This window comes from Pelecanus crispus, chromosome 8, assembly GCF_030463565.1.
Source record: "Pelecanus crispus isolate bPelCri1 chromosome 8, bPelCri1.pri, whole genome shotgun sequence".
In the NCBI taxonomy this organism is placed as follows: Eukaryota; Metazoa; Chordata; class Aves; order Pelecaniformes; family Pelecanidae; genus Pelecanus; species Pelecanus crispus.
The window spans coordinates 33,970,541-33,994,339 of NC_134650.1; the positions used below are offsets into that span (position 1 = coordinate 33,970,541).

General features: G+C 43.1%; 2 protein-coding genes across 2 annotated transcripts in view; one reads left to right on the forward strand and one right to left on the reverse strand.

The window, feature by feature from the left end:
* Positions 1 to 2,279: 2,279 nt before the first annotated feature.
* Positions 2,280 to 8,699, reverse strand: ORC6 (origin recognition complex subunit 6). The gene is made up of 7 exons (XM_075715439.1): positions 8,635 to 8,699; positions 7,812 to 7,941; positions 6,832 to 6,995; positions 5,652 to 5,741; positions 4,379 to 4,491; positions 3,008 to 3,082; positions 2,280 to 2,628 (listed from the first exon to the last, which is right to left on the reverse strand). The coding sequence occupies exons 1-7, from the start codon at positions 8,697 to 8,699 to the stop codon at positions 2,459 to 2,461; spliced, it is 807 nt and encodes a 268-aa protein (XP_075571554.1). The 3' UTR covers positions 2,280 to 2,458.
* Positions 8,700 to 8,923: 224 nt separating this feature from the next.
* Positions 8,924 to 23,799, forward strand: part of VPS35 (VPS35 retromer complex component) — a 31,881-nt gene continuing 17,005 nt past the window's right edge. Inside the window, exons 1-8 of the mRNA XM_075714828.1 lie at positions 8,924 to 8,955; positions 16,288 to 16,386; positions 17,867 to 17,963; positions 18,748 to 18,871; positions 21,310 to 21,492; positions 21,809 to 22,022; positions 22,795 to 22,878; positions 23,324 to 23,433. Of these exons, the coding sequence (XP_075570943.1) occupies positions 8,953 to 8,955; positions 16,288 to 16,386; positions 17,867 to 17,963; positions 18,748 to 18,871; positions 21,310 to 21,492; positions 21,809 to 22,022; positions 22,795 to 22,878; positions 23,324 to 23,433 (914 nt within the window). The 5' untranslated portion in view covers positions 8,924 to 8,952. The remainder of the gene's footprint in view (positions 8,956 to 16,287; positions 16,387 to 17,866; positions 17,964 to 18,747; positions 18,872 to 21,309; positions 21,493 to 21,808; positions 22,023 to 22,794; positions 22,879 to 23,323; positions 23,434 to 23,799) is intronic.

Genomic DNA, 23,799 nt, shown 5'->3' on the forward strand with positions numbered 1-23,799 from the left:
ATACTAACTTATTTTGGATTTTAAACTTTTTCCTAATGTATAAAGAGTTGGAGCCACTTATGATCTCTCAGCAAAAAGTATAACATTATTTATTAAACCTGTGATTTCCTTTATTCCTGTTATAGATTTTGCAAAACTCAGTGTGAGCTGGATGGGCTTTTAAGAAAAACAGAAACTAATACTACTAAAACTAGCTTTCCAGCAAAGGCATGAAACCACTGTAAAGCTCCCTTTAACTTTATGGACTTTCATGTCCCTTGAATTAGCAAAAGTGTTGGCTGCTAATAAAGAGGTTTGTAAGACTGGCTTACCCTAGTCTAGTTATCTTTTCCACTCTAGTGCTTTGCACTGTGCACAGTCCTGAATTCTGGACTTCTGCAGCATTTCCAGAATTGAGACAGAAGAATTAAAATCAAGTGAAATAATCTTGACAATGTATCACCTTCTGTGAAGGCCCACTTTTGTTCATGTTCTCCTTCCCCGGTGGTTCTGCATGCTAAATGTGATTGTATTAATTGGTCTGTATATTTCTGAATTAATACTAATAAATTTCATTAAAGTGGAACAAGCCTATTCTTCAATTTTGGTTTCAACCCCCCTGACAAACAAACCTTGAAAGCATGTCTGAGCAGGTCTTAACAACAGAATGCTAATGTACGAGGTTGGATTCTCTCCCATCCTGAGGACCCTCTGCTATGTATTAGATCAGACTTTAAATGGCAGACATTTTGTTACAGCTCTTACTCAGTATGGGTTAATTATCCAATATTTTATCTGCACATCAGGCATTTGTTTGGAGTCCATTCCCCAAGAGTTACTGTTACATTTCAGAACTCTCATCTGGAATGAAATAGCTCTTGCTAATTAAAGTAAAGTTGGCTTCAAGTGCTTTCCTTTTTCATGCATTGGGAGGAGAAGTGAAAGGAAAATGGCCAGTAAGTTTTAATTTTCCAATTACTGTGTGCTGCTTCCTCTATTTTTGTAAGAGGGTAACACACAGATGCTCTCTGCTGTCTTGTACGTATTTCCTCTCCGTTTTCTACAAAGAGAAGGTGCATCTGCCCAGCAGGATTGCTATTCTGTTTCTAATAGAAAGAAATCCCTTTAGATTCGGCAGCCATCACATGGTTCTGCAGTACAGTGGAACCCACCTCTGCAGCCTTATGGGATGTTTCACCATGTCCTATGCATTTTGCTTTGGGGTCTACAAAAAGCTAAAATGATGAACCACAGGTGACCTGCAAGTCACTGGAACAGTAAGTATGACAAAAAGAACTGGCCCCATACACTGATATCTGAAGCAGTTAATGATATCAATCAACTATTGTAAACCTGGTGCGATCAGTGTCACCCAGGTAAGCAGGGAGCATGCACAGCAGTGAGGCATTTGGCAAGCCATTAAAATACTGCTGAGAAGAAGCTCAGGTGGGGGCAGTGTTTCAAATCTAAATGCTCAGACATGAGATAATTTACCTTGCTTCATATGGACATGTGGGGTTTTCTGGGTTGTTTTGAAATGAGGGTTTATGAAAGTTAACTTCTCTTTGCACATCCCAGGCAGAAAACATGCAAGAGAAGCAAAAGACTTAAGCCAAAGACTTAGACTGGTTTTATTATAGTTACACCAGCCCTGTACTGCTAAAAGTAATGATTTTTACTTCAAAAAGTAGTTAACACAAATGGTAGCTTGAGTAGCTGGGATGAAAGCGTAGGACCGCAGACGTTGCCTCCAAGAACTACAGCACAGGGCTCTTTCTCCTATTCCCTAAATTTATGACTGCAAGATGCAAAAAACCTGTATTACCCAGACAAGATCCTTGCCCCCTGGATATCTTCCTTCTTAAAGCACAGACATCTCCTGTACATCTTTTATGTGGTGCTCTAAGGGTTTTATATATGACAAGTGCTAAGAACCTGGTATCATAATACAAAGCTTTTCCTTCCAGTATTTTTATTGTTTCTTGGAATATTTGGGACCCCTTACAAGTACAAGAGACTCCAGTCCCATACAGGTCATAAAAATAAGTCAAATTCAGTGACTAAACAATGTTTCTTCAATAATAATAATAATAAAAAATTATCAGTCTTAATTTCTCTGCTGGTTTTGCAGTTTAACAAGGCACTGTTAGTCCCCTCCCTCTTTTTTTCACTGACTACTTCCAGCCAGGGGCCCAAGGGCATACTTGTAACTTTAACACTTAACACAGCATTAGAAGGTTACCTGCTTCTTGCAGCAAGAGAATTAAGCTATTCTACCACCTAATGTCAAGCTGCTCAGGTACCAGCCTGGCGAGTAGTCAGATAGGCTTCTTGTAAAATCATCTCAATTCTGGTGTCATTTACTAAAAATAACATTCTTAAATACTTAAAAACTAGCTAATAAATAAAATCAGCTGGCTACCAGGCAGCCATCACTCATGCTACTGGAACTCTTGTTAGAGCAGAGGGAGAGTTAAAATTATGAGCAAGCAGTAGTTACATTACTAGGTGGCACTACAGAGACAGTACTCCTACTTGTCTCTTGTGCCTTAGCAGCATTTTCCAAGATTTTCTTTTTCCATTCTTCATAGTCTTGCTTTGTTTCAGTCTTTGGCCGTTTGCATGGCATCTCCTCATCATCTTCAGATCCTATGAGAGAAAGAGAAAGTCCATGACAGGCCCTCACGGGCAATGTGTCGCTGGGAATAACCATGGCAGTGAGCAAATGTACAGACTTGAGCACAAGGTCTGTCACTGTGTTATCTAATGCTGTAGTCTGCTGCTCCCCTCACCTGCTGGAAGAGTCACCTCTTCACCTTTGTGTCTGAATGGAACAGTTGTCCTTAATTCTACTAGGACTACTCAGTATAAACACCATTGTCCTTTCATTAGACAGTGGTTTGCAGAATGGAGTAAGCTGCTGTGAACTGAATGTTATGGCATGTTACACAACTAAAATACTAAGCAGCAATAAGGCTCAGAACTGCTCTGGTGAGGTGATTTTAGTTCATAGCTAAACACAACTTACCATCTTCCTTCTCACAGGGCTCCAGGTTGGTCTGCAAGCTTTCAGGTGTCTCTGCAGCCAGTGGAACATCATCTTCTAAAATAATAAGCAAGCTGCTTTACTTCTGAATGGTGTTTGGGGCCCCAAGGGTGGTGTTGTACACACAATTCTTTGACAGCAGTGCCACCTTCCAAAAGTATTCTCTCCCAGTCAGAGCGGTTCCCTGGTCCAGACTGATGCTCAAGCTGTACACGCAGAGGTGCCAGCACACTTCAAGGGTTGCACGGACTGGTTGGCTGCTTTAACTAGCACTGCTGCTGAATTTGTAACCACAATGATCCACCACGTTCATACCCCAAAACCACACTGCTACCCTTCTTGATTACTCAGGCAGGATTATCAGTTATTTCTTCCGCTTCTATCCCATTTCCACAGTTTGTATTATAGATGCCCACAACACATGGGGGGCTGTCCATGTATACAGATGCACGCTCTTCCCTGAACTGATACAGAAACTCCCAGCTGCCTTCAGCTGCTTTAGTGGTAGGGTAAGGTTTTGGGTTTTTTTTTATAGGGCACTGCACTATGGCAAGGTCCACGCCTAGGAAGAGAACAGCAGCTTTTGGTTTGGGTTCAGGCAGCACATTCCAGAAAACTTCATGATATGGAGCGTGAAGACAGGGTGAAGCAGGGGTGCTGTCAGTGGGAGAATAAGAATGAAAGCCTGCGAAAGGAAAAAGGAGATAAGTAGGAAGGAGCAGAGATAGAAGGACGGGAAGGCATGTATTGTATTTCAGTCTTCCCCCTCCACAAAAAGGAGTGGAGAGAGCTGCAGGTTCAACAATGGGCAAGAAAGATTCCTTGTGTCTGCCCACTGTATGTGGAGGGATGGTGTCAGGTAATGGCTGAATTACTACCAGAAGAGCAAGGCTTAGGCTTGTTAATCCTGCAGTGGGAGAAAGGAAAACACAGAAGTGAGTCAGTCAAAGCAAGAGAGGTAGCAAGATGTTTATGTTAATTTGTGTGTCATGTTGCCATGTTAACAGGATGCAGAAAGCAAGCAAGAAGGAGGAATCCATGATAGGTCAGGTAGTATGGGAGAAGCAGGGAATAAATTGCAGCAGCAGAGAATGTAAGGAGCAGTGAGCATTTGAGAAGAGAGGAAAATATTTATTTTTGGCCTTGCCACATGCTAAGCTATTGTGACTTCCCCAGAAGCAATGACTGTGACTGGGAACTGGGCTGCAGGTAACACGTTGGAATGCATGGGCAGGTTTGGCTGGAAGGGGACAGCTGAGAGCGGTCAGAAGGAAATCACCAGTGGAAAAGGATGGGGCACTGTGAGGCAGGTGACAGGTATGCTGTCTTACAGGGATAAGGCCAAAAACTTACTGCTGAGTGGCTGGCTCATCTTCTCCAGCTGATTGCACAGCCGGTCAAATATTGCTTTTTTCACCCCAGATGTAGCCAACATTTTAGTTTTGTCCACTTTTAGCTTCAAACACCTACAAAAGGAAGTTAAGTTATCTCTGTACAAACCAATGCTCCAGCAACTATCACTCAGGTGAGGTGATGTTTACTGTACCAACACTGCCTGTCAGAATGAAGGAGGCAGGCCTGAGTTTTTGTCCTATCTAATCCTTGTCTCACTCGGAAACAAATTTGCTTAAAAAAATAGACCCCTACACTAATCAGTCAATACACCTTAGGAATTGAAACTCAGGGTTAGTTCAAGTTATACAAGGAACCTCTATTAAGAAAAGGTACTTTTCAGATTCTGAGGGAACCAGGACAAAATCCCACTACTACAAAAAGCTGAATGGGACCCCTGTGTCAAGAGAACATTTGTCAGGAGCTGTGCAACTACACAGCACCTGAATTGCTTCATAAGATTGTTACAAGGTGTAATACTGAAAGGGTATTGTATTGCATGCAAGCAAATTCTTACAAAGGGTTGGCTGAGTCAGGTGCTCCTGACACCTATCTTCCAAGCTGATACAGGCCTACAGCTATTAGATCCATCTCCCAAAGGTTAGAGCACTCTCAGGATATGATGGGGTAGGGCTTAGGGCTTTTCCTTCTTCAGAATGGCTGCTTCTTGGTGCTCATAAGTAAGCTGGCAGCCATTCTTGCACCTTGAGCAGTATCTCACGAAAAGCCATGCAACTTCTTGCTTTGTGCCCAGCTCAAATCTACCCTGACAATGGAAAAAACCCCTCACTAACTCTGAAAATGTTACTAAGGGATTATGTTATGCTCGTTAAGCTAAAAGGAAGGAGGGTGAAGTGCAAAACACTAACAGAAGTTTTTCAGCCACTGCCATGGATATGTCCTAACGGAATTACCCACAGCATCCAACTATGCACCAGGGAAGACAGGTTTCATTTATTTTAGGATAAGTAACTCAAGATCCTTTTCTGTATATTTGATACAATACTTCTGCTTTCTCCTGAAGGCAAATGCAGTGTAGGTTGGAGACTTCACTGTAAGGAAAGGCCTGGTTTGCTACAGCTGTCTCCATTTCCAGGAGTAGGGCAGCAGGATGTGCTAAGCAAGACCCTTCAGACATACTGAATGAATTGGCTGCTTATATTGTAAGCACTCTTTCTGTTTGGTGTCTCACTAGGCATTTAGGCCTCTAAAAGATCCCTCAAGTTATACTCACTTGCATGCTGTGAATAGCGCAGCTGTTATAAAAAGTGGTTTTGAGAAATCAAGGTCCATTTGCTGTGCTTCAGAGAGGCTGGATTCATACCTAAACAACAACAATAAAAGTGATAATTGTATAGTGCATTTGCCTCAAACGAAGCTGTTGAAATTAATTTGTCACATGATACTCAGCAGTTGAACAGGTCTCCTGTTGGATCACTTGGTCCTTCGCAACCCAGTCAAGCAGAAACAGCTGCTACTGGCTGAGAAAAGCAAAAGACTAAGGAAAAGAAGGGGACTGGGATCACCTCCTCTTTTTGAATGAAAGGTATTTTAAATTAGGGATCTGGATCGAGGCATGTCAGTAAAATCTATTTCTTGTGCTTCTCATCCACACAGCACTTCTATCTCTACATTACATCTAAATGTTACAATGAGATGCTTTGCATAAATCCATCCTATAATAGAGGGTAGAATTACAGTTTCTTTGATTCCTCTAATATGTATATTACACAGATGAGGGCTTAAATATGGAAAATGACACAGTGGATGTGCAGCACTGAAGGATTTAATTTTTTATTGTCCACCTGTCCCCAGGTTTGTATTAAGCACCAACAAGCATACACAGCCTTTGTTCACTGACCTAATGGCATTTAAACACGTGCTGTCAGGGTGACAGCACTCCAGAACAGAGCTCTTCCGTGATTGCTCTTGTTAAACTAGATGTTACAGAGTGCAAAATTTTAGTTAAATCTGTTGAATCTCCATTGAAGCATTCTACCTATTGTTTTTACAGGTAGAGTAATGTGCATTTTAAGAGATCTGCTTCTCCAGAAGGGAGGATTTGTTTCTACTGAGCATTACATCTGAACTGTGACATGATCAGCAGTTAAATGGAAGACAGTGTGATGCTATGGACTAATACAGGGACTAAGAGTCCTGTATTTTTTACACTATTCCCACTTGAAGAACTGGGACTCAGACAATGACTTACTGAGATTCACAGACTAAGTCTTTCTAACATGTATTCTAAAAAGTGGCCTAGATCAATGGCTGGATTGTCAGTGCTAAGAACTCACCTCACCACTCCAGTCAGTGGGAGATACCTGTCCCTTCCAACCCTCAAGCTCTTTACACATCGAACAAACAAAGAACCTTAGTAGTGGTTACCAGTGTACTCACAAGAGCTTCCTCACCTCTGCAGTATTTTTGAAGCGGTGTTCACTGCCTCTGTGCAGCAGAATTGCACAGCCAAGTCTCGCATTCCCAGCCTGGGGTTCACCTCTAGCAAACACTCCAAAGACTTCACGGAGCTCTGGTAGGTAGTCTTGTTCAATCCGGAGAGTTTAACAAAATAGCTCTTTCAAGAGGACAAAGACAAGTGCCAAGAATTAGCCAGATTCCTTCCCAACATCTTATTCAGGCAACTCAACTAGATTAGGGAGAAACTACACAACATCATAAAATAAAGTTCAATTTCTATATTAAACAGATTTGTGCAATGAATGATGTAAGTTTTGACTGCACACAGAAAGATTAACCACCTAGGAATGCCACATCTTTTAATGCAGTGTTATTTTTAGACTATGTCACTGGAAGTGAGGTTTGTCTTTTCTACATGATATGACATGGCCCTTTTATCACAAGGTAGTTAAAAACAAAGGTAGCCAAGATCTGGGCAACTTGAAGAGATGAGCAATACTTTCATGCTACTCCTCACGGGGTCAGGTCCACTTAAATTCTCCTCTGTCTGTGAATGGACAATCACGAACATCATCTACCAGACATTATTTTGGCAGCTCAGTGAAATTACCCAGCAGGTCTGCAGATGGAGGTTTACAGGTACCACTACAGAGAAGGATTCCTTGGAGCCACTGCTTCCCTCCCACAGTAAAAGGGACAGATCTTAAATTTCACATCCTTGCCAGTAGTTTATTTGTTACTAAAAGAGCTGAAACCATAGCAAAACAAGCTCAGCTTGTGAAGTGACTATGACACTAATCTCAATTCGCCCTGTTTCAAACTCTGAGTAGTGAAACCTACTGCGTCTACCAGTACGCTACTGGGTCTAGGGTAATGTCAGTTATTACTGTCCCTTTATACAGTACATAGAACAATGATTTTAGTGGACTTATGGAGGATGCACCAGCCAGCCAAGTCATATACGGAATCTTACTTTGTCAACTGGTTGTTTCATGAAGCTAGCTGCTAGGTCCAGGCACATCACAGCACTGCTTGTTGCTGTCATTTGAGCCATTAATCCCGTGCATTTCACCTGGGATAGCCGCAAATACTCTTCAGCTTTTCTGCAAAACACCCAGCATACAAAGCCCTCATTAACAAAACCACAGTTACAAAACAGTAAGAACGGCAGGGCAGGAACTGATCCAAGGTTTACCTAGTCCAGCACCCCGCCTGCAGCACATGCTTAGGGAAGGGGGTGCTAAACAGTACGGCAAACACGGGATAATACTGCCCCTCCTCTAATAATTAGAAGCAGTAGCTTTGCATTTCATAGTCTGCAATGGCTGTCTCATTAACCGCATATACCTTAAGGTCTGTGACTTTTGCACATCGACCAGAACCAAAGAAGGAAACCGGTGGCGGGCTGGCGTGCTGAGGAGGTGAAGCAGACCTTGGCTGCCGCTGCTGTGCCAGGAGAGCTACCAGGGCCGGGCAGTGCCCCCGGGAGGGGCCTCAGCAGGCCAGGCGGCTGGAGGGGAGCGGGCCAGGCCAGCACCGCGCGGCTGGACCCGCTCATCCGGACGGGAACACCGCTCCCGAGAGCGGGGCCAGCCCGCTGGAGCTGCGTGCAGCACCCAGGAGCGCTGCCTGACCCGCAGCCTCTCCTACAGCGTGAGGGGACGGCACCGACCCGCAGCAGCTAGGCCCCCGCCCCGCGATAACGGCCGCCGCGGGAAGATACCGCTCTCGGGGCTCTACCGGAGGCGGGCCGCCCGCGGGGAAGCTGCGCCGCCTTACCGGGCGGCCCGCGGTACCTGATGACGCCGGGGTCGGCGAGGCCCAGCCGGGCGGCGAGGCGCCGCACCCCGCCGCGCTCCATCCCGCCGCCCGCTCTCCGTGCAGCGCGCGGGCCCCCGACGCGCGGCCAGGCTCGGCAGCGGACTGGTCGGCCCCGCCGCCAATCACCGCCCTCTACGCCAATCGGCCTGGAGAGGCCCACTTCCTCGGAACAGGCCAATGGGAAGGCGGCGGCGCGGCGGCGGGGCGGGGCGGCGCGGGCGGCGCAGTCACATGACGGTGCGCGGCGCTGCGGGGTGTTGCTGGTGGGGGCGGCTTGTGGCGGCGGCGCGACCATGGTGAGGGGCCGCGGGCGGCGAGGGGCGGGCGGCCGGGCCGGGCCAGGCCGCGGCGGGTGGGGCTGGCGCTGGCGGGCGCTGTGGGGTGCGGCCCATGGGAGCCGGCGCCGGCCTCGGCCTTGCCCCTGCCGTGTGTGCAGGTGGGAGGGGTCCGGCCCGTGCCCGCCGGTGGCCGAGGGGCAGGCCCGGGCGCCCGGGGCCGGCCTGGGCCCGGGGGCTCCTGCTCGCAGGCGCTCGGGAGCGCCGCCGGCGGCTGCGCTCGGTCGGCGGTGGGGGGCGGGCCTGGCGGGGCGGGGGGGGCTGGGGTGGGGGGGCTGGGCCTGGGCCCGGAGGCCGCCGCCCGGCCTGGCCCGGGCGGGGCTGAGGTGAGGGCCGGGTCCGTTGTGTCTGCGGCAACGGTTCGCGCTGCGGTGAGCGCTGCCCGCGGTCCGCTGCTGCGGCGGGTCGGTGCAAGTCGCTGCTTTACTGGGTTCAACCGAGTTTGCTTGTAGGGGCGCAGGGGAGGTAAGTGTTTTTATTAGGGAACCGCTGCTGCAACTTGCCGTCAGAGTTTAAGTGTATTTTAGCGTGCTGCTCCTGTCGCACACCCGAGGTTATGTCATTTCTAGTGCTGTGCATATGTGCTCTTGTTGTCCACCTTGCAGTCTGCTCTTCAGTCATTCCTGACCCTCCAGGACTGCTGTTTCAGGCTTTCCTAGTGAACCTCCTTTCTCTTCCTGCAGAAAAGGTGGTTTTGCACTGGTGGGCCCAGCTTGATAGAGCTATTTTGGAACTAATGTTGGTGTTTATTAGAATGGCAAACATGCGATTTCACCGTGGAAATAGCTCTTATTGAGGAATGTTTTTCAATCTTCAATAAAAATAAGGGGACAATCAAGTTTCCTAGTAAAACTGAGAAGTCTGCCTGTTTAGCATGTCTTCTGTGGATTTAATATTCAATAAAATGTTAAGCAGCATTTGCCATAACTATTACAGTGTAGTATAAACAGTGCTAACAGTATCTAGACAGTGATGCAAAAACTGAGTGCTTTATAAAGCAGGGATCGCACAGTTCCTAGGCTTTTGGGACAGACTTCCTTACGTGTATGTTGGTGTAAGTTTAATACTACATCCTCTAGAGGTGCATATGGGGGCAAAACCTGTAATGTTACTTGAAAAATGAATGGAAAATACTTAATTGGGTGACAAGAAATGCTAAATCTACATAGAGAGCAGTCTCTGTCCCCCACATAAATACTTTGTGGTAGTCATTAACTCAAGAATGGCACAGCTTTCCTCTGCCTGTCACTTCCATAGGAACGGATATCAGGTGATTCAGAAAAAATAAACTTATAGGTGTTTAACATGGGATAATCTCCTCTACCAAATTAGGCTCCACTGCCACTTCCTATGGCCAAGCTTGGTTTAAACCTTGTAGCTGAATGTTTAAGTACCTTTAATGAGACTGATTTTAAGAGGACTCTGGCTGTTCTTGATCATCCCCTGAATGAAAAGTCTAGCCCCTTAATTCTTGTTAATGTCTTGTGACTTCCTGTGGCCGTAAGTACCAGTTTCAACATGTGAAAAATGTTTTCTTCTCTCTGGCTCATCTTTGAGGTCCTATACTGTGAGATATAATAGAAGTTCTGGAGGTGCCTTCAGTATTGCGGAGTAATGCTTCCTATATGGTACAAAATGCTTATGCATTTTTTGCTATTTCCAAGTAGCTCAATGACTTTTACAGCAATGCGTTGTGTGTACCCAGGCTTCATCTGTAGCCTGGCAGTTGTGCCGATCCGCTTCCGTACCTAACCCATCTTCTATCTTGGGTAGCATTCATTTTAAATGTCTTGATGGTGACTGATTGGTAGGTAGTCCTAATAAAATCCAGCTAGGAGGAGGCAGAAAAACCTCCTTGGGTAAATCTCATTCATTGTGGTACTAAACACAAGCATGTGAGCAAACAGAAGGAAAAGTCATGTCTGGAATAGGCTATAAGCACATCAGTTATCTAAAGAAAAGTACTTAATCATTTGGAGATTAGCAGAAAATGCGCTTCAGAATGGAACAGAAGCAAAACCTTCTACGCTGTATTATTTATGCTCTGCATCCAGCTTAAGATACCTATATTGCCAGAATACAAGCTATTTGGTAGGCTCTGCAAGCTTGCCTTGAATTCTGCTGTATTTCAATACTACGTAATTCTTTCTCTTGAGTACTGCAATTTACCAGGTTTTCAAGTGGAATGAGCATCTTAGCTAGTCAATGCATTTACCCAAAATAATAGCCATCTCAAGAGTGCAGCGAAGTCTCAAGTATGAAACTAAGTATGAATCTTGTGAAGTCTTCCCTTGGAGATGAGTGTTGGAAAATAAGTAAATCGCACACAATAGGTGTAATGTTCACTTTGTATGTTCAAGAATAGTTGCTATTATGAGGGTAGGCATGGTCCAGAATGATGCTTGCTGCTGTGATAATACATTTTTCTAATTGTTATCTGTTGGATAACTTGTATTACCCACTCTGATTAGCCAGGCAGTAGACTTCTTCCAAGCTAGTTCCAGGTTGAAAAAAATTTTTGTTTTCAAAGGGAACTTAGAGTTCACTAGCCTTTATTTAAAAAAAAAAAAAACAAACCAAACAAAAAAAAAAAAAAAACCCAAACCAAAACCTGAAACAAAGAAAAAAACACACACAAAAAAACCCCACACCAAAAGCCACCTCTTCTCATCCCCCTGCCAAATTCAGCTGCTGTGTGACTTCCATAACTTGCATGTGGTAATTTATGATAGTCCTTTCTTCAAAGCTAGAAAAAGGCTATGGTCTCTTGTACAGAAACTGATAGTGCAGCTGAAAGAGGCAATTCTCTGTCCCTTCTCTGCTGCTCTCTTGCTTCTTTGTGGCTTCAGAGGATAGAAGGTTAGGGAACAAGTGAAGCGGAGAACTGTGTTCACATCAGCTCTTTTTTTTTCTTCAACATTTGCAGTGCATCTAATGGGGGTAAGGCTCAGGCATTTCTGAAGTCTAAATGACTGCATAATTGCTATAAATGGCTTATCTTGTGTTCATGCAGGTGTTTGTACCTTGTTGTACATGCCGTTAACAAGGCAGGACATTCTGTGCCTTGATTACGGAGTACGGCTGCTTTTCTGCAGTGTCAAAAGTATCTTCCACTTCAAAAAGCTTATGTTTAAGATTCTTGTTTGTAGATTAGCATAGGGCTCCGCAGTGCAGTTGCATTTTTTTGATAAAATAACACTTGAAAATACCATCTTGTGTTATTGGGTTCCTAATTTGAAGTGGAAGATACAGAAAATAAACAGCTTTATTCCACATTGGATCTGACAGAAGAACTGGCTTCTGGTTTGGTGTGTGCCCTGCTAACTGTCATTGGTAGGCTTTTGCTGTATGTTCTTTTTACTTCAGTTGTTTTTTGCTACAATTTCCTTAAGCTTCAGGCATATGTATCAGGATATGTGTATCTTGATGGGATCTTGTGTATCACTTGATGATAACCAGGTTATGTGCAGAAATGCTCTAAAGTTCTGAAGCTGAAAGTAGCTTGCTTTCTGAATTAGAAAGAAGAAGGTAAGCTGGTAAATATTCAGACTTTGAAAACTGAAAAGTAAGAAAGAGTTGGAGCTTGTTCAGTGGTGCTGCTAAGATCTTTTCTTCATGTAGAAGTAAAGTTGCTACAAACAACACCTCAGACTGCTTTGGTGGTATGCTTATCTCACTGCCTGTGCACCTGTAAAATGCTGAGATTGTCTTTTATTTAGACATGAAGTGCAGTACCCTTGTAGTAAAGACATCTTTGTTTAGACCAATCACCTTCTCAGTCTTCAAATCAGAATAGATACGAATGTAATTTCACTCTTAATCTTGAAGAGATGCAGAAGAAACAAGTGAGTCTCTTGTGGTAACATGGAAATGCTGCTGTTGGTGAATTCAGTCATGTACTTATTACAGTCCCAATGTTGAATACAGTGTGGGGCCTTGCTGCTCAAATTTAGAGCAGAAATGGAAATACTGTCAATGTCTTCTGTTGATGCAGACAGAATTTGATGTAAAGCTGACTTTGGCTCATTGTAAATGGGAAAGCTAGGTCTGACAGCAAGGCTCTGAAATTCCATTATTTCCCCAACTGTTGCTAAAAGACAGTGGTTGAAGTTGCATAAGAAAGTGTATACCTTCAATTAGATATTTCTGAGATCGTTATTTGTATAATCTAAAACGTAGTCAAACTCCTAGTAGCCATTATGCTTTAACCAGTGGTTTTCACACCAAAAGTAAGGCAACTGATGCATGTGCACTCTTGCCAACCACTTCTTGGGGCTGTAGTAAATATTATGTGTTTCAGTAAATGCTTTAACTTGGTGTTGCTGTCAAAGGCCTTCTTTTCACACCCCTGTTTCCAGGGTTTTACGTGGTTGTACGGTGAACTAGGTGAATGATAAACTATTAATTAGCTGGGCTAGTCTTCTTGCTTATTTGATGCTTTACAGCCTAAATGGCTCTCCCAGCACTACATGACCTCATGAGCAACTGGGGATGGAAGAGCAGGACTGGTAGCTGTGTAAGCCTAATGCCGATTAGAAGGGGGCTTAGGAAGTTGTGATTAGTGTTAACGTTACTACGCTGTTTCTAGCTGTGCTTTAATATAGAGATATCTGGCGTGATCAGAGCATGTGGCATTTAGCTCAGCAGTGATGTATCTTCTCTAAAGCACTAATATGGGTTCAGGGGACTGTAGGGTGTGACAGATGTGCTGGCATAGACATAATTCAGCAAATCTGTTGCATGATATTTTGATATTGATTGTTGCACACTAGTCCCAGCACTGTCATTTTCTGTTCCTTGAAAGTCTGCTCTGTTGTGGAATAAAGCTTAGCAATTACAGCAAAGTTCTGTTGGCAGAACCTGCTTGCTTCACTGTTGGAGGTTTCCTAGAGTTTGTAGTTATTGAATTGCCTGGGAAATAGGGTCATCTACCCATGGATACCACTTTCGCCTTATGCTTAAATCATTTTTTGGAAGACCTGCACTTTATGTGATTAATTATAGAGAGAGCTTTATAAGAGGTGCAGTTACTGTAGTTAGAAGAGGTAGTTTTTTCTGTTGACTTGCTTGTTAGTTATTGTGCATGCTTTGGATATTACTGAGGCACATTGAGTCATAGAAGTATTGGTTTATATTATTATATATATATAATTAATATATTATTTCATATAACCTCCTGCTTGAAGCAGGACTGTCACCAATGTTAGATCAGATCAGCCTTGGTTTTGTCTAGCTGGGTGATTGAAAACCTTCTAGGGCAGAGATTCACTGCCTATTTAGGCATGAACAAGGCAACAAGAGTGTTGCATGGCACTGTCTTGTTTTCTTTATGTGGAAAAGGATAGTGGGGAGAACAAGGGGGAGATACTGTCTGCAACTCTTATTAGGGAGATTCCAACTGCAGAACAAGAACCCAATTAAATATGGGAGAAAATGGGTGTGCCAAGGCTGCAATGGTCTATAACCATTAAGTTGCTGTTAAATTAAAACATCTCTGTTTTGATGAAGACCTCAGTTCTAATCTGTTGCCAAAAGATACTTATTGGGACTGCAAGCATGGGGTGTGTGGGAGGAGGAGTTAGTACTCAAGATACTGTTTTTACGAACATTAGGATGATGTAATTCATGGTCTGCTAACTTGTTACTGAGACTTAGTTAAAAAGAGGAGACCAGGAACCATCTGAACACTGCAGATGAGGGGAACAAGTATAAATAGTTGAGAAATTACTGAAGCTGCAGGCTCGGAGAACCTGCTGTGCAAATCTCCGTGTGCATGGTATTTGTCAGGACTGGAGAAGATGTAATTGGGATGCAACATGACTGCTTTTGTCTCTGTGAATATTTCAGAGAGGCCATCTGAAAACAGACTGCAAGATTAGGAGTGGCTGGGAGGCTCTAATCAGATATTGAAGACTGGGCTTAAACAATAGGTGGATGGTGGTATTTCCTCGTCAGGTGTTAGGAGGAAGGCTAGTTGCACGTGGGGAGAACATTAGGGGTTCTGATCTAAGTAAATTTGGACATCTTAGAGGATAACTTAGATACTCATAGAAACAAATTCATAGAATCATTTAGGTTGGAAAACACCTTTAAGATCATCCAGTCCAACCATTAACCTACACTACCAAGTCTACTCTAAGCCAATCAAGGGTAGACTAGACTAAACCATGTCCTGAAGTGCCACATCTACCCGTTTTTTGAACACTTCCAGGGATGGGGACTCCACCACCTCTCTGGGAAGCCTGTTCCAATTCTTGACCACCCTTTCCGTAAAGAAATTTTTCCTAATTTCCAACCTAAACCTCCCCTGATGCAGCTTAAGCCCACTTCCTCTCATCCTGTCGCTAACTACTTGGGAGAAGAGACCAACACCCACCTCACTACAACCTCCTTTCAGGTAGTTGTAGAGAGCAATAAGGTCTCCCCTCAGCCTCTTCTCCAGGCTAAACAACCCCAGTTCCCTCAAAATTGCATTAGTCTGGTAGAGGACAGGGAACAGGTGCAGTAGGAGAAGGCCTGTTGTAGCTGGGTTGGGGGGAAATCTAAGGCTGTAAACAATGCATTTAATTAATATTACAAGAAAACACTTTGGAAAGGTGAAAGATGTTGAAAGCTTAAGTTGAAGGCTTGGAATGTGCTGCTTTGAGGAGAGGTAAGAGGAAGAGGGTCACTGGGACAAGTAGGGGTCGTGAAGAGTTGTTGCTTCTCTTCAGTTTTCTATTGCTTTCTGCAAGTCACTTCTACCTTCCAGAAACGAACTGTACTTTATCCTTTGCTTATCTGAAACTTGTCCTTAATAGAGTTGTGTGGCTCAGATAACAGTTAATTGAGAACTTGTGACTTGTGAGCACAGGAAAGCATCTGTATGGATGCAGAGTGTGTGGTGTGGGCATTGCTTTGAAGCTCTGTGGAAAGAAGTAACAATGCTTCCTCTCAGCATAGTGATATCTCTGCATTCTCTTGAAGCTTTTTCTTGCTAGATACTTGCACTGGATTCGTGACCTCTAAATGTTAGAAGGGACAAGTTGACCCTGTTCTGTCCCCATGGCTTTGCACTCCAAGAGTCAATGGTACTCACAGGCTACTCGTAACCTATCTCCTCCCTGACCTTGGGTTTTTGCAGAGTACTGGGAACTTTCTCCCCTACGTGTCACACAGCTATTTCTGACAACTCTTGAGTGGTCATACTTCAGTGTCACTTGCACTGTGTTCTAAACTATGGGAACCCAGTTTGAATCAAGTCATAAACAGCTTCATAAATATAATTGAGTTCTGTTTTTTTTTTTCTTCCAGCCAACAACACAGCAATCTCCTCAGGATGAACAGGAAAAACTCCTAGATGAAGCCATTCAGGCTGTGAAAGTGCAGTCTTTCCAGATGAAGAGATGCTTGGTAAGAATGTGACTTTAAAATGCAGTGGAGCTTCTTGTCTGCTAGGAGTAAAACAATAAATCAATACTAATCTCTGGTGCTCCGAGGGAAATTAGCCCCTTATGCATCTTTCTGGCAGAGGCTTTACAAATAAATGAAGCAGCTACTCAATGAGAGTGAGCCTTGTGTATTCTTTGAATGTGTCTTCTTGGTTTTGCTCCCGTATTTGGCAAGATAAATTATAAAGATGCATCTTTAATTTATGTGCTTACATGTAAGTAAACCAAAACAGAGAATAAGTCTGTCATTTGACATTAGAAGGTTATTGCTCAAATTAATTTTATATGGAATTACATGATGAGAAACTATTCTTGTTTATGTTCAGCATACTGTTTTTTTTCCATGTAGTCTTTTCTTGGCATGAACCACAGACTGTGAAGCTAGTAATGAATTACCTGCTGCATAGGATAAATTTTATAGTGATTAATTATAGACTGATGCATGAATTCTTCTGTGACTGGAAAACACCGTTGGCTAGGGTTGTGCTGAGATCTTTATCTTGAAATTGTAGCCAATGCAGGCAGATGATGTAATCATGCGTAGCTTTCTTGGGTTTGAGAAGCCTATTTTTATTTGGAGAAACTGCTTAAAATTGCAATGAAAACTTAAATATTCGCATATATTTTCACGTGGTTAGCCAAGCTAACTTTGCAGCCAAATGACAGTAGCAAGAAAGGTAACACCTTTTTCAGTTTTATACTCTGTGGAATGCTTTTGAAATCTTTGAAGTAGCTGCAGCTGAGCTTTTCACTGCTATCTGTGACTGAGTGACAATATACTAAGTGGATCACACTAGCAGTTCTTTCTGTTCTCCCCCAAAACTTAATGCTGCTTCTTGTGATGAGCTGAACAAGTATGTATAGGTGGTAGATTCGAAGTTTGTCTTGTATCCTGTCATGCCAGGTGATTATATGCATCATAAGTGTAAGTTATATACAGCCTAATAAACTGTGGCTTTCAGTAAGGTGGTGTTCTTGGATGAGAAGTAGGGGAAGAGGAATCTAAGTAGTATGCTGGCAGCATGTATCCTCTGTCTGCTAGAGGTTTCCTCATGGGGTCTGGGCAAAACAACAGACCAGACTGAGGGGCAGAATCTGTTCTGTTTTGCTTGCTGGATAGAATCTGAGTGGTGGATGGAGATTTCTGCATAAGTGACGTTTTCTTTTTACTTTTTTGTACCATTAGTATTATGATTTATTACTGTAGCTCTGTCTTCAGATATGTCTTCTTACCACCTTCAGGTATAATGTTCCACGTAATTAGGTTGGGCAATGTAGTACAAGCTAGATACTAAATCACTTGATTTAATTAGAATTATCGCTTTCCTGATGTTTACTTAATCTTTGCATGCCTTTTTAAAAGCTAAAAGTGTAGCTTTCTAGAATATTGTACTTGCCTGGTATTATTTCTTACAGATTATTTTCTCTTTCTTCCTCTAAAGGACAAAAACAAGCTCATGGATGCTCTGAAACATGCTTCCAACATGCTTGGTGAGCTGCGGACTTCTATGTTATCTCCAAAGAGCTATTATGAGCTCTGTATCCTTTGAAGAGGAAATCAACAGCTGAAATGCTGAATTTGGAATTAAATGTTTATTTGCTTTTTTGGTACAATGGCATCTCGTCAGTCTCAGATATTTACTAGTGTTTTTCTCCTCAGTATTTAGTTATCTGGATATATTGTAGGAGAATATACACTTATTTGCTCACCGTGTAGGTTCCTCTTTTCCCTTTGGTATAAAGCAGGTCTAATGTCTTACCTTCCTTTGGGAGGTTTCAGGAATCTAGTTCTATAAAAATATCAGCTCTGTAAAACAACTCTGCTTGCAGTATGCTACCTCAAAGTCTGTAAAACCAATTTGTTTTTTGCTCTTCATTATTATCTTAGCTTCTAACCATAAGTCAGTGCCTCAATGTATTTACTTGTGCATACTGTGGTATCTGAAGAAAGGGGGAGCCTTTTCAAGTGACTTGGGAATAGAATGTGAATATATTCAAATACTACTTTCTCCATCTGTGGATGATACTCTTCTGTGACACATAGTATGCCTTTACGTTAGATATGCTGTTCAGTCACATTCATTTGCTTGCTATTTTGGTTTAGGGATTTTTTTCCCTTTTCTGATATGCTAAAAATGACAATTGAAGGCTTGGGGTTAATTTTGCACACTTATCCCAATAGTCATTATTGTTTCAGAAGTCCTGCCTACTTGGGCATGATTATATTTGGTACAGCATCTTTCCTCCTTGGTGTGAATGAGCAAGTTACTAAGAATGTCTACAACAGATTTACAAACTTAAAATTCTTAACTATGAGAAAAAGACATGGCAATTTCTGATGAACTACACTACTTGGAAGTCTACCTGACAGATGAATTTGCCAAAGGAAGGAAAGTGGCAGACCTTTATGAGCTTGTACAGTATGCTGGAAATATTATTCCAAGACTGTAAGTGTGTATATGTTAATGTTTGGGGTTGGTTTGTTGTTTTGGTTTTTTGGGGTTTTTTTTTTAAATGGTGAATAGCGGTCAGGCTCTGGGTTCAGATAATGATTGACTCTGCATTCTTGCTTGACAGCAAGAAATCAGTTTGCAATGGTGAACAGTATTTCTTCGTATCTTGAGTGGATTGCTATGAGGCTTCTGAGATTTAGGCCGAGAGTGCAGCTGCAGAAGGTCAGTTCTTCCTGCCAGTGTGTTGGTTTTGCACATGACCAAGATGAAAGCACTTTGATCTTGGAATAAAGTTGGCTTTTGGGTAAAGAGGTGGTCAGTGGAAGATTAACCAAGTATCACATTCTAATCAGTGAGATGGACTACACGTTTATTAACTTTTTCTGTTACCTGTTAATGAACTTGTACCTGAGGATCTAGGTCTTAGATCCTCATGCACAGTAGATGCTTTGTAACCATCTGTCTCTTTGGAGAGTAAGAAGTGTGAGAAGGAAGCTGAAAATTCCTGTAACTTAATTATTAAAAGCTGTGTGTTTCTGAATATATGTTTTTGGCTATGCATTAGCATGCTAGAGGTGATACTGGAAGGCTTATCTTTAAATATGTGACTGTTGGGCTGGAGTAGATATTCTCGATGTTCAGACTTAGGACTCAGATTTTGCTTGTTACTGCAGTTTTTAATTCTTGACCTTATGTTCATGCCAGGAAGAGGCTTTGGGGACACCAGGCTGCATCCTCATGCAGTTTCTGGGGTTTGGCTAATGACCACCACAATGTCTTTACCCCTCTGCATAATCATTTGAATTGTCTTCCTGCCTGCTTGATGCAGACTCTAGTTCTCCTTGAGGAACACTTCTGGTGCTTTCACAGAGGTTCTGTGCACATCCATGCATGAGTAAGAGAAGTGTGCAGAGAGGGTTGAGGCCTCTAAACCAAATATTTGAAGGTTCTGAGCATTACATGGTTTTTTTTCTCTTAAAGTGAAGGGGAGTCCAAGTATGCTGGAGCACCAGTCCTTTGCATCTTGCATGTTCCTTCTACCTGTTGCTTAATAGAGAGATGCTGAAGGAATGAATCATACAATAGAATCATAGAATCATTTGGGTTGGAAAAGACCTTTAAGATCATCCAGTCCAACCATTAACCTAACACTACCAAGTCCACACTAAACCAATTAAGGGTAGACTAGACTAAACCATGGCCCACAGTGCCACATCTACCCGTTTTTTGAATGCTTCCAGGGATGGTGACTCCACCACCTCTCTGGGAAGCCTGTTCCAATGCTTGACTACCCTTTCCGTGAAGAAATTTTTCCTAATATCCAATCTAAACCTCCCCTGGTGCAGCTTGAGCCCGTTTCCTCTTGTTCTATCGCTAGCTACTTGGGAGAAGAGACCAACACCCACCTCACTACAACCTCCTTTCAGGTAGTTGTAGAGAGCGATAAGGTCTCCTTAGCCTCCTCTTCTCCAGGCTAAACAACCCCAGTTCCTTCAGCTGCTCCTCATAAGACCTGTGCTCCAGACCCTTCACCAGCTTTGTTGCCCTTCTCTGGACACGCTCCAGCACCTCAATGTCTTTCTTGTAGTGAGGGGCCCAAAACTGGACACAGTATTCCAGGTGTGGCCTCCTCACCAGTGCCGAGTACAGTGGGACAATCACCTCCCTGCTCCTGCTGGCCACACTATTCCTGATACAGGCCAGGATGCTGTTGGCCTTCTTGGCCACCTGGGCACACTGCTGGCTCATGTTCAGCCAACTGTCAGCCAGCACCCCCAGGTCCTTTTCGGCCAGGCAGCTTTCCAGCCACTCTTCCCCAAGCCTGTAGCGTTGCATGGGGTTGTTGTGACCGAAGTGCAGGACCCGGCCCTTGGCCTTGTTAAACCTCATACAGTTGGCCTCGGCCCATTGATCCAGCCTGTCCAGATCCCTATGCAAGGCCATTCTACCCTCAGTAGATGAGTACTCGGTACCCTCAGTAGGATGAGTACTCATAATGAGTACAGGCCTGAGGATTTCTGAAGAGCATAACACCTATCCTGCTAGACTACAGTGTGAACGAGGCTTAACTGCTTCACCATAAGAGATTACTTATCTATACGTGCCAGAGCTGCTTTCTAGTTTAGTGAGATGCTGGAAGTATAGACAGGCTAGTCTGAGAGCATTCAGAACTTTATGCGTGCTAAGCATTTACACATTCAATGCATAAAGCACTGTAATGAGGTCAAGCGGCCGTTCAGACTTGCTGTGCTCTGTAGCAGAGGAGAATAGGAATTGAAAGCTGACCAAATATCCAAAATTACGGGACCTAGATGATATTTTATTGCTTTCTGTGCTTTGGTAGTACTGCCAGGATGGAAGGAGGGAACTGTTGCCTTTAAGTGTGATATTGTTACTTTACAATTTATTGTTTGATTCTGTGCTTTTTGCAGGTATCTCCTGATAACAGTAGGTGTTGTCTATGTCAAGTCATTTCCACAGTCCAGGAAAGATATTTTGAAAGACCTGGTGGAGATGTGCCGTGGAGTACAGCACCCTCTTAGAGGCCTCTTTCTTAGAAACTATCTCCTGCAGTGTACCAGGAATATCTTACCAGATGAAGGCGAACAAACAGAGTAAGAAAGATGGACTGTAACTTAAACAATTACTGTTTTTAACAGAACGTACTAAATTTTCTGTATGACTTCAGGTTTGAGAGAAGTAGATACGTTAGAACTCTATAGACTTGGCAGGTGTTTTGTCCATTAAGAATTCCCTTCCAGAACTAAGGTTTCTCACAAGTGAGGATATGAATCTTTCTTATGAACCCAGATATCTCACCACACACTTCCCTACCCTCCTACCTTCTAAAAAATCAGGTGTTCAGCAGCGGATGGAAGGATGAATACCTCTGACCAGCTTTTCCTGTTCCTAACCTGTTCTCAATTGCAGTGAAGAAACCACTGGAGACATCAGTGATTCAATGGATTTTGTGCTGCTGAACTTCGCTGAGATGAACAAACTTTGGGTGCGAATGCAACACCAGGGCCATAGTCGGGACAGAGAGAAAAGGGAACGAGAAAGGCAGGAACTGAGAATCCTAGTAGGAACAAACCTGGTTCGCCTCAGTCAGTTGGAAGGTGTTAATGTGGAGCGATACAAGCAGGTGGGATGTCTGTCCATCCTTTCTGATTTCTGTTACTTTTTCCAAATGAAATCAGTTTGGGCTTTCAGATAAGCAGCTTGAAGTGTTACAGCTATGCTAAAAGTTCAGTAATCCTGGTGCTTCTTGAACTCTTCACCTGAGGAAAAGTTCTGGATGCTAATGAAGCTGTGTAATGTGTTGTGAGGCTAAGGCCATGACTCGTGCATTTTTCCTATAAGCTTATCTGTAATGTTGACAAGAAATTCTAAAGCTTTCCATCCTGATTCCCATTTTACTTACAGAATAATGAGTTGGTTTAAGGGATGTGTACACATACAGTGTCCTGTGATAGACTTTACAAGTTAAATTTAAGCTGTGCTTCCCAAAGCATTCAAGAGAACTGTTACTGCATGAAATAAGTCAAGCAAATATATTTAGAAGTCTGTCCCTTGTTAGGTTCTGCCATATAGTTGCTGAAAACGATTTTGAGCGGTACTGCTGAGACCCTGAGTAGTAGTATGTGCCAGCAAAGCTAGTAACACTGACTTACTAAATCAAAGCTTGCAGGTTGTATAATGTTCGAAAGGGATAGATGTCTGAGACCAGTAGACTTTTTTTTTTCTCTCTGAAGGATGGAACTGCTGAAAACTGGGACGACTTATCAGAAACCCTTTATGTAAAGAATAAGCTGAGAAATGCTAGAAATACTGCTCTGCTTGGATTAAATGCATATGTGTGAATATAAACTTAGAAAGTAATTGTAAAATCACTGCAAGACTTTTTGCTATTCCAGATTGTTCTACCTGGAATATTGGAGCAAGTTGTAAACTGTAGAGATGCTTTAGCTCAGGAGTACCTCATGGAGTGCATCATACAGGTGAGCTGCTAAAATTCAATTGCAGGGGTGGGACAAAGGGACACTTACTCCTATACTTTTAGTCAACTCAGGCTACTTTCACCTCTTCCTCATGAACTGGAAAACTCATCACTGGGACTCTTACATAGTGGCTTGTCTGGTATTTTTTTTACCAGGTGGGCAGAGTGGAGATGAATCCATTTTGGGCTTCTTCTGTTGCAGAAGCTTGTAAGCATCTGAGCAGCAGTGCCTGCAGTATGAAGTGTAATAGACAGCTGGGTCTTGCATCTCTTGCTTCATGCATTTAGCAAGTCAATGTCAGCTTGGGGAACCCTAAAGCATTCGTAGGCCAGACAGTGTTTACTATGTGGCTATCTGCTTTAAAATTACTCTGTTGCATTTTACTGCTGTGTAACAATTGGCAAATTCAGTTTATAACTTGATGACTATTGATCTAAAACTTCAGGTTTTCCCAGATGAATTTCACCTCCAAACCCTGAACCCATTTCTCAGAGCCTGTGCTGAGCTGCACCAAAATGTGAATGTGAAAAATATAATTATTGCTTTAATTGACAGGTGAGTGACCAAGGGGGTGGAAATTGGCTCAGAATTAAGTTTGTGTTGTGCACAAGCAGATGATAACTCTTTAGCATTTGAAAGCTTTCAACTTTTGTTACCACTTAACTTCACTGTTTCTGTGTCTTTTTATGAGCTGTAACTAAGGCTGTGAAGAAGATTATTTCTATAGCTTCTGCTCTCTGGACTCTGCTTTTACAGCTTCTAGTGAAACCTGCTTTAAGAACTGATTAAAACTTGTAAACAGGTTAAGCCAGGAAACAACCCATTTAGTATTGACCATTTTTGTGTTTCTGAACTAAAGTGGCAGCAGTGTTCTGCTTTCACAGCCATATCAGTCACAGGTACCTCTTGAAAACTTGAAGA